The following is a 14,294-nucleotide window of genomic DNA, read 5'->3' as shown; positions in this document are numbered from 1 at the left end:
TATCATATTCTTGTCTTACACAAGGCATTAGGGAGCGTCAGTTTAATCAAAAGAAATTTTTTTAATATCATAACCTGTGATTTTACCTGTTGGGGAAAAAAGAAAAGCCAATTTTGTTTAACCCAAAGTAAAGCAAGGAAGTGCTGGAACCATGCCTGCAAATTTGTCAGTTTTTCCCCTTCAGAAGTACAAGTTGCTGGATTCCTGAAAGGAACAGTTTTGGCATACATGACCAACAAAATTCTCAAAGTGCAGATGATTGGAGCTAGTGAAAATTCTCAGGACAAAAGCAGTTGTGATCCCAGGGTACTTGGGAATTTCAGTTCTTGAAGAAATGCAACTTGCAGTAGTAGTAGCAATGAGTGATCACGTCAGGTTCGTGGTGATCCTCAGGATGATATCCATGGTGTTCACCAAAAAAATTTGGTTTGGCTAATTCACAAGAGCTAAATGTATAAATCACTCCTGCAGTTTGGCTTTGAAAGCTTCTGGGGTAATGTCTGTTCAGGTGTTTCCCCTACTCTTATTACTCTTATTTCAGATTATTCCTTTTCTTCCTGTTTTTCTGAGCAGCTCCCTGACCTGCTTAGGATTGCCCAGCTGGCACATGAGTAGCCACCATTTGCATTTATGCTTTGAAGTGTACACTGCTTTCAATTTATAGACTGAAATAAGAATGTCACTTGTTTGCACAAAGAAGCAAAATTCTCTTTCTTAATGCAGACTAGATTCAGAGTAAAATGCTCCAGTGTGACCCAGAAAGAGAAAAGCCCCCACAGCAGCCCTCCTCCTCTGCACCCGTTCCCCATTCTCTCCAGTGATCTCATGCTGCTGTTTGCTCCACTTGGTTATTGCCAATGGCCAGGGCTCTGCACATTGTCCTGCAATATTTCTGATCATGTCTTTCTGCTCTGTGTGCTTGGTTTCTTTGGCTCTGCACAACGCCTTGCCCTGCACTCTCACTTTTGCTGACACAACTATTTTTGGAGCTGTACTATGACCTGCATCAGGGAAGCCATCCTGCTTTTTTTTTTTTTTAGTGGATGGGGTGTGGGCAGAGGAAGGAGCTGGAGCTGGTAAGAACACAGAACTCCACGTTTCAGCCACAGCAGTGTCTCCTTAAGTGGGGCTTGTGGCATTTCCTTTGAGTGCAAACTCGGAGCCTGTCCAAGGGTCTTTAGCTGCTATTGGGGGACTTATTAGAAGAACGTACCAGAATTTGGTTTTGTAGCTACCTTGCAAGGACACAAACTTGGATACTTCAGTTAGCATCTGAGTTTTGCACAGGAGCTTACAGATTCATGGTAATATGCCTCAGAACACGAGCAAGTGCAGCAAACAGCTCTGAATCATGTTGTCTTGGCTTCAGCTCAGCTTAATAGGCTACAAGTTAGTAGGGACTTGGGTGCAAAAGGCTTAAATTAAATCATCTTCCTACTCCCCACCCCCAATTAGGCCCACTGCATTGTGACACATATTTTGTAAGACTGCTTAAATTAATGCTAAAAGCCATGCTTTTCATGCACCAGTGGAGTATAGATTTTTTTTTTTAAGTTTGATATTGGAGTTTTGTTTTTTGTTTTAGGTTAGAATATGTACACTATGTGCTGTGCTGTGCTTTAGCATACCTTTTCCAAACTGTTTTCTATGCTTTTTGTTGTTTCAGCTGGATTTTATCTGCTATTAGGAAGCTGTGGCCAAGGTGTGGTGACTGACAATAGAAGGTTGCTGTAAACATTAACAAATTGCCCAGGGCAGGCTGTGTGCTGGGCAAGGCCAGCAGCAGGAACCTTTGCTCAAGTGCAGCGCATGACGCAGTGCGTGCACAGCCCAGAGCTGTGAGCGGGTCCAGGGAAAAGCACAACCCTCAACCCCAGGGCAGCTGCAGCAGCCTTGGGGAGCACTGGCATGGGTGGTGAGGGTGCAGAGAACAGCAGAGCTGAAGGGCGAGGCAAGCACGGCACTTCTAAGTATTTGGAAGATCTCTCCTCAGAAAGAGCTCAGTGGTTGGGGTGCAGCTTCCTTCAGTGCTGAAGAGGGGTGGGGAGCTGATCAGCCTGGCTGAGGTTGGAGCTGTGATCCCACACGTTTTAAGCTGCGCTCCCAGCTGCAAACTTAGATGCTTCCCATCAGATTGCACTGTCCTCTTGATACGTACAAGATGTCAGTCATTTAGTGCAGTGAGTATTTCTGGGTGTTACACTGCTTGGAAGCTTGCACTAGCAACTAGTGGGACAATTCTTCCCTTTCTGTCCTGTCTTCCTTCTAAACTGTTTCTGTTCAACTTTGGAAACTGCTCCTGCTACATAAAGCCATCTCCCCTGGACAACACCACGGAACAAACAGAACTGCTGAATTCTCAGGGGTTGGGCATTGCCTATGCTCACGTGGCAGTTCAGCAAGTGCTGTGTGCTGCCTACTCTCAGTTCTGCAAAGTGGGGAGAAAAGCCCAAAACCCTGGACCTGTTAGTAATTCATTAGATGAGACTATGAGAGATGAGACAATTTTGTCTACTGAACACTGAGTGTGTTAGGTGGAGAAAGGGTTCCATGGAAAAATTTTCACTCAGGTGATGGATGGCCCAAAAGTTGCCCTCTGCCCTATCTTTGTTGGCAGGGAGAAGAGTAACATCATTCCTCTTTGCCTACAGGCAAATCGTATAGGAATGCAAGCAAGAGAGAAGTTGAAAAGAATAAAATTGCTCTGCTGATCCCTGCTGCCTTTAAATACCACTCAGTTGCACAGAAATTTCATGCGGAAGTTGCAAGTGGTTTATGTTGCTATAAAATGTGATTTTTTTAAAGGAAGTAAAAACAGATAGATAAGGTGGAGGGGATAGTAAAAAAATACGTTTTTGCAGAATACCAGTATATGTTAAGATATTTCTGTTGCTTGCATAAAGCATGGAAAGAAGCATGAATCACAGTAATCCATTTCGGAGATAGACACATATACACAACCTATTACATCTTTTCTGCCCTCTTACTCCACTTCCTGACTCTACTTGTCTCTTCAGTTCGTTAGATCAGCTCACACATTAGTCATTTTTACCCGCGGTTACTCACGTTTTGCCCCTTTTTGTTCCAGGAGGGCTGCACTGAGTCCTTCGGAGAGCTGAGTCCCCGCCTCTGGTTTCGGGTGTCCCGGCGCTGCTCGTCCCAGCCCGGTGAGCTCCTTGTGGCATGGTAGCGATCCCTGTGGTGCCAGCTGGACTCTGCTCCCTGCACAGGAGCTGCTGCCGTGCTGCCAGCGGCTCCTTCGGGCCCAGGGTGAGCAAACTTCACCTGTAGAGCTGCCAGCTCCAGCAGGAGCGAGCTGGCCTGGCTTAGTGCTGCTGCCGCTGCTCACATCCAGTTCAGAGCCCTGGCTGAGCTGTAAAACACACTTCTGTGTGATTGCAAATGTACTTCCAGCTCTGGGAAAGCAAGAGACGGCTCTGGAGGGACAAATATTTAATGTTTGTGTCCTGGCACGTTCCCTAGAATCTTAGGATTAATCTAAAAAATAAGATTCCTTAAAATCTAGATGCCTTTTTGTCACTGCATTGTTTTCTAAGTCCCCTTTGGGAGTGAGGTTGGGGTTGCCAGCCCTGTGCTGTCTCCCAATAAATGGTGAGGTTTTACTAGGTTAAGAAGCTTCCATGTGTGCATTTGCCTGTCTGTCCTCTAAGACCAGTTTCCATCAGCCTTATTCCCATTTCCTAAATCAGCTGTATCCCCGTGTACTTTTTATTCTCCAGGCCTGCAAATGCAGTTAGAGCAGGATTCTCAGTTTTCTCAGTCTCACCAGACAGGTGCACAGTACCTCATGCCATTTTCTCATGCTGAGTGCTTAGCACAACTGATTTGGGTAAAATTTTTCATTCAGAATTGTTTGGGGTTGTTTCGTGTTGTAAAAATGTCAACTGAAAATGAGATGTTAGGGAGCTAACATTGTAAAACAAGTCTGAGGCTTATCTTTTAGATTTGTTGTGCTGGTAGGTGCAACAATTGCTATCAAGAAAGCTCTTTCTGATTGAAATATTCATAATTTTAGGCAAATGTTTTAGTATTTTGCTGCCTTAGGGATATAGTGAATAAAATAATTAAAGGCATACAAAGGCCAGGGGATAGACTCCCATTGAGACTTGAATGGACATCAAATCAAGTTTCTGCTGTATTAGCAAAGCTTTATCTGAAAAGCATTTGCTTCTTACTCTGTCTTTAGAAGTATTACCAGATTATAAATAAATAGAAGGTGTGTGTCTTTCTAAAGTATGTGTAGTCTTTTGTTTTAAAGTTGTCCTCTTCATATGAAATTAAATTGCTTTTGACTTACTTACCTACCTGAAGAGGTTGATCACAGTGTAGAACTTTTTTTCTTGCATACCCAGGCACATTATCTGGAAAATGTGAAAATGCATTGGCTACATTTTGCGTTTTTGTAAAATTACAAAACATGAAATAAAGCCTTGGAAAAATGGCTCTACAAAAGATGTAAGTTCAATTTTATGTTTTTATATGAAGTGATTGTTAAGGATCTTAATGTAGCTGCATTTGTATGTCTCCACTGTAAATACTTGACTAACAATTCAGCCTGTAAGTGACTCTAGGGTAAAGTTTAGTAAAGAGCATTTTTTGTGATCATTGGTGCTCTTGTAAGTAATTCTAATTTGCTGATGTTTATTTCCGATGTTTAATCAAAACAAGAGTCTGTTTTTATGTTACTTTTAAAAATTTTGTAGCATCTAATCTTCACAATAGCTTCACAAGGTGTCTCATGATTTTTAAGAGCTTTTGTTTTTTGTGTAGTATTCCTCATTTTTCCTGCTTCCAAAGCCTACTGTGTATCAGTGGGTTTCATTCTCATGTGCTTGTCTTCCTTTGCTCTGCTGGGCATGTATTGCTCCAGGTACAGGACAAGTGGAGGCTTTGCCTTATCCAAATGTGTTACTGGCTTTTGTTGATCAAAATACTGTCCTGATAAGAGCCCATCTAGAATGTTTGACAACATGATTTAATTTTTGAAGAGACTCCCTAAGATAGCAAAGGGAGTCAGGAACAGTTCAAACTGCAAAATGGAGAAGAAACCCCCAAACTTCACTGACAACATTAATGCTTATGCCTAGAAAGTATAAAAATGGTAAAAAATTGTTTTCCAATAGAATTTATGCTCTTGAAGCCATGAGCTTTCTCTGAAAATCTCTTTCCCCTTCTGACCTTGGTTATTTTCTCAACAATTGAGTGGTTTCAAAGGAGACCTGTGTTCTTACAGAATTATATATGTATCTGTGTGTAAAAGTAAATACACTGTAACTTTACAGCTTCCATAATATGGAAGAATTAACCTGGAATAAAACCACTTTGATACAGAATCACGGGGGGGGTGGGAATTGGACACATTTGCAGCATGACAGCAGAAGTCAGTGTAGCCCTTTGGATTTCTTTCAGCTGTGTTTTTGATAATCTTGTTTTGCTTCTCACAGAGCCCTAATCTTGCAAGGCTAGAACTTTAATGCAGAGCAGCTGGAAGTAGTTAAATATTGGAGCCACTGCTGATTTGGTTGCATCCTCCAACATGACCAATCCTCAGTAAGTACCGTGTGACACAAATTACTTCAAATGAAAAGGAGCAGGCTGCTACCTGGAGAAGAATGATGTAATTTCAGGAAGGTTTTGTATTTGTCTGAAGAGTGTGAATTAGCAGAAAATACATGAATGAATGATGCTGTAAGCATGTTTGATACCTTACTAACAGCAGTGGCTGAAAGCTAGTCTGTTATGTTATTTTCAGATCTGTTTATCTTTCTTTTTCCCTGCCACCAAAGCTGTCTGCCATCACCAATCTGTTTGGTTTTTTTTTTTTTCAATCCAGTCAGACTTTATCTGTCATCTAGTGTGTCTAAGAATACAGAAACTCAATACTATTGGGAGAGTTAAGGTTGCACCAACCCATTTCCTTTTTGTTTTGTAATACTTAAAATTGGATCATTGTATGCTCTTTCATGCAAAACTGAACCAGCTTGGATTTATAAAGGTAAATGTCCACAGGATGGCAATAAAGGTGAAAATCAAAGAAAATTCTTGCTAAAATTAGCTTTCACCTCTGGGCTTCTGATTTTAGGTTGTTTACAGAAGAATACAGTTCTGTTGGAAATTAAAGAATCTCATTACTTTTCATTATTAACTACACATGAATAAAATAAAAGCTTTTAGGTTGTTCAAATAGTACTTCCTTTTTCTGCCACAGTATGACACAGCTGCAGCCTTTCCCTGCCAAATACTCTACATATAACAGCATTTTACTTTCTTGGGTAATTCTGGCAGCAGTTAGCTCCTTTTAATTCAAGAATAATGTCTTCCATCTGAAAGAATTAGTCTAACAGTGAGACTCTGACCAATGGAAACTTTTAACATAGAATTTTATTTCTTTCATCTGTATACAAGATATACCAGTTAAGTGGTCTTCTAAAGAAGTCTTGTTATTTTTGGGGAAAATAAAGGAGCTGCTAATCAGGTTGTTTGAATTGCTGGAAGATTTTAATGAGCTTCTTTAAAATAAAATCAACAGTGCAATTTTTGCAGTCAAATAACACAGGGTGCTAAGATCTTTTAAACTATATCTCTATAAAAAAAGAGAGTATCTTCACACCTGCTGTAAACCTGTGACAGTAGCCTGAGATTTCTTCCAAAGTTACCTGGCTCCCCTGGAAGAAAGCTGGAGAAGTCTGTGCTCTCACATCCTTGGAATCAGACAGGGCAAGCAGCTTAGCTGGGTGCTGCAAAGATCAGCTGTGTCCTACAGGCATCGTGTGCATGCACTAATGCTGACAGATAGATCCCTAGAGAAGCAGAACCTTGTTCTAAATGTGGGAGACATGCACATGGTCAGAGTGTTTTTACCTGTGTGGGGTTTCCATTAGTGATAGTGGGCTGCTGTAAGAATACACAATCACATTCAGAAGCTGTACATAAGGCTAGTTAAGATAATCTTTATGGAGGAGACCATAATTCTTCTGAACCACTGTTCCCCTTCAGAACTGTTTTGAAATAACTTGTAACAGAATGATCCTTTTTAGGTGAATGTAACAAAGCTGCCATCTGTCAAAGCTATTTGAATCAGCATTCAAATCTACAGTGGAAGAGAGGTCTAACTGCACCTAGTATTAACAATTGATTTGTATATAACAGTGGAAAAGCCTAGCTGTTCATTGCTCACCAATCTAACTCAGAAAGCCATGAGTCTTTAGTTGGCATAGTTACATGCCTTCTTTTTGTTTTGCATAAATATTTTCCTTTTGGGCTCATGCATTTTTTCTCTGTTTGTTTCTAACACAGCCATTTATATTTAGTGCTTCTGAAGCAGATTCAGCAGAGTGAAATGTTCTCTTTTGTGAGGTTTCTGTTGATCACAGTGAGATGTGACTAAAGTTTGGAGAGATTTGATCTGCCTCTTTAATGACAGCACCTCCTTAATGACCTTGCAGAGGCCTTTTAAGTTGCTGGCTCTTTAGGATTCTCTGAAGTTCTTGTCTCTAACTTCCTTTTACTTGCTTGCTCATTTATATTTCTTCTGTGTATATGTGTGTTTGTTATGTTTTCAGGCCTGCAATTGAAGGTGGTGTTTCAGAAGTTGAGATAATTTCCCAACAAGTGGAAGAAGAGACCAAAAGCATTGCTCCTGTGCAGCTTGTTAATTTTGCTTATCGAGATCTGCCTTTAGCTGCACTTGATCTGTCTGTGGCTGGGTCCCAGCTTTTGTCAAATTTGGATGAGGAGTACCAAAGAGAAGGGTAAGTACAAGGGGCAGATTTTTGTCATGTAATTTTAGGTTACAGGAATTTCATGGCCTCTAAAACAGGAAACCTTAAGCTGGAGAAGTGCAGCCAGTTGTCCTTAAACTCTGTGCAAAATCATTGTCACAGGATGGAAGAGACCTTTTCTCATATCACTGATCTGGGCTGGTTTAGGGCTGTTTATCGTTTTAAGTGGTTCAAAGCTACTGTTTGACCACAGTCTGGAAGCTTTATCTCAGGAAAAAACAGATGAAATACCTGGCCAAGGTAATCAGACAAGCAGAATGCTCTGGTGAAGGCTCCTTAAGAAAGGTGTTTTAGGATGACCAGAGTTGGCTGATGTGATTCTTGTACAGAACTGTGCATGTCCTGACTGAGAGATAATATCTGCTACTGCTGATTCCAGGACAGATACGTACTTGTCACCCAGGAATTTGAATTGTGTCGTTGGCTAATGTGAGAATGTTGTCTTTGGTAATGTACACAGTATATACATACTGCTCCTGTTTTCACAGAATGGTGGTTCCAGCTTTATTGCAATAAAAGGTTGTAATCAGTTCATAGCATCTGCCCAAACATAGCCCAATGTCAGATTATGTAGCCCTGTTGTCCTACAGGACATTAGAAGTCATCCTTATGCCTGGTTCAGGCTTGAAGTGGCTGTAGGTGGACTGCTGCACTAAATTCTTTATGAAAGATTTGGGTCAACTGGAGAGAATCCAGAGGAAGGCAGTGAGAATGATTAGAGGCTCAGAAAACCTCCCGTGGAGCACTGATTGAAATAACTGTGTTTCACATGAGCAAGAGACTTTGAGGGGAGCTTCTAAGAGACTTCAGTGAGGAAGGGAACAGCCTGTTATTGATCTCCATAATGTTTAGGACAAGAAGTGAAAAGCTTGAATTGCAGCAGAGAGCAGTGAGGGCAGCAAAGTGCTGGGATGGACTGCTGGTGTGTGCAGGAAGGAGAGTAGAGGTACAATTGTTGGATGTGTTCAGGAAGATGCATTTGTCAGGAATGAGAGCACTGTTTAACATCCCTCAGACAGAGATGGGCTGAGTGCTGGTGCCTGCCCTCCCTGGGTGTCCCACTGAGCACAGAGCTGCTGCCCTGTCACTGAGGTCCAGGGAGAGCACTGCCCAGTCAGCCATGTAGAATGCTCGCTGCTGAAGAGTTTCAAAGGCTTTCTACAAGCCTCCATTTCCTAACAACTCACTGTGCTTTAACCTGTGCTCTGTAATCAGCAGAGACCTGCTTGATCTCAGCTCAGCAGGTATTCTGGGTGGTACTCAGGAAGCAAGACGTGGGGAAGGCTCTTGCCTTTAATTTCTTTCCAAATTGGACTTTATGAGACTTCTCCAAAAAGTTGTTACTCCAAACAAGGGGAAATACATTTCAAGTAGGTTATATAAGTACGGTGCAACCTTAACATAAAATACCCTGCATAGCAAATGAGGCACTTGAAAATTAATTTGAGTATGCAGGTGTAACCCTCAGGCTATTTTGGTGCTGAGTCAATACCAGTTTAGTTCAAATATGCATTTTTATAGATTTTTATGATCTGAAACTCAGTTCTTCACTGTGCCAAAGGGCACAGGTCTCTCACTGTAACCATTTGAGCAGCTTTACAATCTTAAGCATGGAAACTTGTCATTCTTTTCCTCAGTAGAGATTTTTCCCTTCACTCACACTTCTTTTGTAGCTTTGTCAGTCTGAATAAGTAAAATTATTTATTTTAATAATAATAATAAAATAAGTAGGTGCCCTCCACACCTCCCAGCTGTAGAGTACATTCTCTGAAGAAAGTTTAGAGCTTAAGTTTTGGACATCCCAGTGCATTTTGGCTGTGTTCAGCTGCCTTGTGGGAATGGTGGCTTCTTCCTTTCAGAAGCATCCATGACAGCTGATGGCCTGAGCAATTTAGGAGCAGAGCTGAGCTTCAGAAGCCCAGCAGCAAAGTACAACACTATCCCTGTGCCACCTCCTGGCTTGGTTGGGATATGTCTGGTTTTCTGAACATGGTGTCACTTCTTTCCCATGGCCTTGTAAATTGGGACTGGCTTCAATCTGAGTGAGGAGGGGGTAGTGTGGGTCAGATCAGTGTGATACAGGAACTGGCAGCCACATCTCCCTTTTGTGCAAAGAGGAGGATGTGGGGAGGGCAGCAGAGGAGGTGGCAGAAAATGGCAAAAATCCCTGTAGTTTCTGCCAGCATCCATCTTTGTGCCTGAGGCTCTGTCTGGTACCCCAGTGCAGAGTGAGGGTGGAGATAGCAGCAGACACTGCTAATGGCAGAGAGTATAAGAGTCCTTTCCCTGGGAGTCTGCCTTTTGTTGCAGACTCCATGTGTTACCTTCTGCATTCCCAGAGAGTGTCAGGGGAGGTGCCAGCCTGCATGGACCTGCATGTATTCTGTGTGGCTGTGGTGTTCTAGATCTGCAAGCAGGAGTTGTTCTAACTGCAAGGCTCTGGCATGTGCCTGTGCTTGGACAAGGCTGGTGTTTGGTACAAGCTGCATCTCTCCACAGTCCTGGTAGATGACATAATTGTCCACAGTCAGAAGTTCCTGGTTGCTCTGAGCATTCACCAATAAGTCTCCATTTCCTTGCATGGGGAAGCAAGAGAGACATCAGACTAGATATGAACAAGAGGGCAGGAAAGGAGCCTTCTGATTTAGTGGTTTAGTTGTGTGCACCCCAAGGTTCATTCAAGGTTTTCCTCTACCTTTTCTTCTATAAGGCTACAAAGTGTCCAGGGTCCTAGCACAAATTTGACCTGGTTGCTACCTAGGGGAGCTTTTTGTTTCATCTGAGGGGATGTTTCTTTTAATAAAGCTGATAGTAATAGGCAATCAGGCATAGGTGGGTCATAACCTCATTGTGTGCCTGGAACCTCTCAGATGGCATCACACTAGCTACCCCTCGCACAAGAAAAGAAAGAAATGAGAAGGAAAAGGAAAAAGAAATAAAGTTATAGTCTGTCTTTAACTTGTTACACAGACTATATATGTAAGCTGACATTCCTGTGGCTTTAATAGTGGAATAAAAGTCTTTGTGCAGTTTGATAGGTCTTTGCCTTTTCATAGCAAATTCTCAGGGCAGTGGGTTCCTGTCTGTTGATGTTGTTGAAGGAATTTTGTGGACAGTTTGAGCTGGTTTTGTCAGACATTTAGATGACAATGCTGATCCCTGTGCTAAGCAGCCAAAAAACGACTGCAGTTTAGAGACACATTAAACCTGCCCCTGATGTACACCTGTAAGTAGTGAAAGGGTAATCAGGCAAGAAAAATCTTTCTGCTCTACCTGAAACCCCCAAACAAAACACAAAACGTGTTGTCCTGAATTTACTGGAGAGGCTGTGGCTGCATGGAAAGAGTATGCCAGCATTTCTTTAAGGAGGATAATCACCCAGAAAGGTGAGATGGTTTTTAAATGCTAACATTGCTTTAAATGCCACTCTTAGTGTCTTTTTTTTCCTATCAAGTATTCTGTTTTTCAAAAAATAGTTTCTCTTTTCTGCTTTTTTTTTGCTTCAAGTCCAATAGAAGTGATGGAGAATAGCAGAAAAACTGACAACATGCAGAAAGTAATACATGGATAAGGAAAAGTTCTCCTTCCTAGATTTTCTGTAAGTTCCAGTTAACAGGTATCACTCACAATATATTATAAAAAATGGACAGATAGTTGCACTACAAAGCATGTTTTATTGTGTGAATATGCAGATAGACAATGAGCCTCTCTTGATAAAGATCTATGTTTATTGGGGTTGAGAAACAAGGGGGGAGAGATGTACACCAACTTCTCAATTATTTGTTGCATTTGTTTTAAATTGCAGCTCTTGTGTTTTAATGTTAAACATTTGAAACATGAAGGTGTTTTCAAGTACTGTGTTTTGCATCAAAAGCTGTAAAGTTTGTGAGTTCACACAGTTAATGGGACTCATTTGCCATGAGCTGTAAATAGTCATTCTGTTGTAATTTAATTATTTATGATCATCTGTTCATAGCCTTAGATTTGTTTGGTCACAGCTAGAAAGTGCATTAAACAGTGGAAATATTAGATAAAAGAAAACCATAAGGATAGAGAAAGGAAGGGAATTGAAAACTGAGCAGAGATTTACAGAGATGCAGAAATTAACACAGTGAAGAGTTGTGAGCTGTCATTTTGAACTGGTTGCAAGACTTTGCTGGTGAATATATTCACTCATCCTGGGAAAAAAAGATGTCTGTTCATTCAGTCTTCTGTAACTGTACCAAGTAGGTGCCATTATTTTGCTTTTCAAATTCATCTTTCAGATATTACTTCAATTTTTTGAGGTATTTTACTTGTGCTTTCTACAAATCTTAAAAGTGCTTTATCTAAAAGAACTTGACTAGATCAAGTTCTCACATTTCTCTAGTTTTCTGCTTTTCTTGTCTTTATCTGGTGATAATATGTAATAATATAATGATAATAATATAATTCTGAAAAGTTCTGTGTACCTCTGCAGATCTTGGATCTGGAATAATGGTGAATAATGAGGTCCAAGCCCAAGATGAAGTGCAAAGATTTTGGAGGGTACAGCTATTTCCTGTAGTGAGCAAGCTCCTATTTACGAAAGTGAGTTGTAATTTAGTTTTAGCTGCCAGTCATAGTCTGAATCCAGAAAGATGGTGCAAAATCCTAACATGAGGATGCAGTGAATGAGGCTGTAGTGCTGATCTGTTCTTTGTGCAGTACTTCATCACTGCTGCTCTCAGTGCTGTGGTCCAAAACAGAGCTGCAGTGCAGCAGAAAAGGAGCATTCAGCTCAACAGAACCTCTGAGGTGCCCAGCTCTTCAGGAGAGAAAATAGGAAATTTTGGGCTATATTACAAATGTGTTCAGTGATTTAGAAATTTCTGTTTCTGTGCACTTGGTAAATGTTGTTTTCCAGAGTAGCTCATTACTCTGCTTATCCCAGTACCTCAGTGCTTGGAGTGTGTCCCCCCCATGTCTTTTATCAATTGGTAGAGAGAGCAGTACTGTAAGTAAGACAAAGAATTCATTTTCTAGCTCAGTGATTTTAAGAGTTTTTCGGTTTGGAGATATTTCTGTATTTTTCCAACAGAACTTGCTTTTCCCAGGTAGTTTTTGAGCATAGAAATGTAGCATTTGTAGCCCACAGATCACTGTTTCCAAAGCTCCTTATTAGAGACTGGGAATGACATGAGTCTAATTTGTCTGGCTTGACACTGAAATTGTCTAAATTGGGGAAGATATGGCTTGAGGCAAAAATTGAAATATGGATAAGCCATAGGACATAGGGGAAATGTGGAAAAGAGGAATATTTGTCAGGAAGACAGGTCTGTAAAAAAACATCAGCTAAATGCTGAGCAGCAGTGTAAAAGCAAATCAGATTTTAGGATTGCTTAGGAAAAAGAGCAGAGAATAAAAAAGGCTGTTGTTGTGCCTCTCTGTATATCCAAGCTTTGCCCACGTCTTGAACATGAGTGCAGTTCTGATGTCTGCCAGAAAGGATATGGTAGATATAAAAGAACTGGAAAAGAATCAAAGAAAAACAGTGATCAAAGATGTGATATGTCTTCCATTGGAGATTGCTATGTAAACTGGGACTGCAGTCTGGAAAAGAGAAGATTGACTGAGATTTGATTGATATTACAAAGTCTGTGACATAGACAGGTTAAAATAGATTTGACACCCACACAGCCCCCTCCCAATACAGTCTCTAAGGTACATTAATAGATTAAGGCCCAGTTCCAGAGAAACTAAAAGAGTTTGCTCTTGGCACAAAGGGCAGTAGATGCCTGAAGCTACTTTCTGAAGGATGTGTGGCTTAGAGTAGCTCATCCCCACAAGGAGAGGTCGAACAAGTCTGTAGACGAGAAATTCATTGAAGGTTACTAAGTACAACCTGAGAAAACACATGTGTCTCAGGAAGTGACCAAATGGAAAAGAGCTGGATGCTGTGAGAATGTTAAGGGGAAGGATTTGTGTCTGCTGTGTTCTTAATCATCCTGAGACATCTGCTCATGGCCACTGTTGGAGACAGGATGCCAAGCCTTTGTTCAGTATGTTCCAGTATGGCTGCTCTCATGTTTCCTAAAGGCAGTTTTTGAGACTGATGCACTAAAGATTTTAGCATGAAAAGGAGAAGCCTAACGAGCGGTTTTCTAGTGAGCAGAGTGAAAGGCCAGGTAATCACAGGACGTCTGTGAGCAAATGGTGTGATATACACCTCTAAAGAAAGCACAAATGATCTTAGAAGGTTTCAAGTCATTCAAGTAGAGCTGGGAAGCATTCATGTAATTAATTAAGCTTATTCTAAAATTTTATCTACTGCTTCACTTGTCTGTATTCATGTGCAGAGGAGGCTGCTAGGATAGTTACAGAAATTGAGGGTCTGTTCTACAAAAAGCATGGGCTTTAATTGAATTACACACGTGGCTGCCAGTACTGTTTATAATGCATCATGGACAAAATGCTAACAAGGGAAAAGACCTAATCAAGCTGAAGAATAATACTGGCACAAGAACGAGTGTG

General features: G+C 41.1%; 1 protein-coding gene across 4 annotated transcripts in view; it reads left to right on the top strand.

Moving 5' to 3' along the window:
* Nucleotides 1-14,294, top strand: part of TMEM266 (transmembrane protein 266) — an 81,749-nt gene that overhangs the window by 20,576 nt on the left and 46,879 nt on the right. The window contains exons 2-5 of one of the 4 annotated variants that reach the window (XM_088172347.1): nt 3,089-3,167; nt 4,374-4,476; nt 5,466-5,571; nt 7,584-7,772. In XM_088172347.1, coding sequence (XP_088028473.1) covers nt 5,558-5,571; nt 7,584-7,772 — 203 coding nt within the window. In that variant the 5' untranslated portion in view covers nt 3,089-3,167; nt 4,374-4,476; nt 5,466-5,557. Of the gene's footprint in view, nt 1-3,088; nt 3,271-4,373; nt 4,477-5,465; nt 5,572-7,583; nt 7,773-11,309; nt 11,401-14,294 lie in introns of those variants that run through there. The other 3 variants (XM_014879142.2, XM_014879141.2, XM_088172348.1) reach the window with 3 other exon arrangements.

This window comes from Sturnus vulgaris, chromosome 13 (genome assembly GCF_052056855.1).
Source record: "Sturnus vulgaris isolate bStuVul1 chromosome 13, bStuVul1.hap1, whole genome shotgun sequence".
Classification (NCBI taxonomy): domain Eukaryota; kingdom Metazoa; phylum Chordata; class Aves; order Passeriformes; family Sturnidae; genus Sturnus; species Sturnus vulgaris.
The sequence above is the reverse complement of the archived record's forward strand: the minus strand, read 5'-3'. Positions and strand labels throughout refer to the sequence as shown.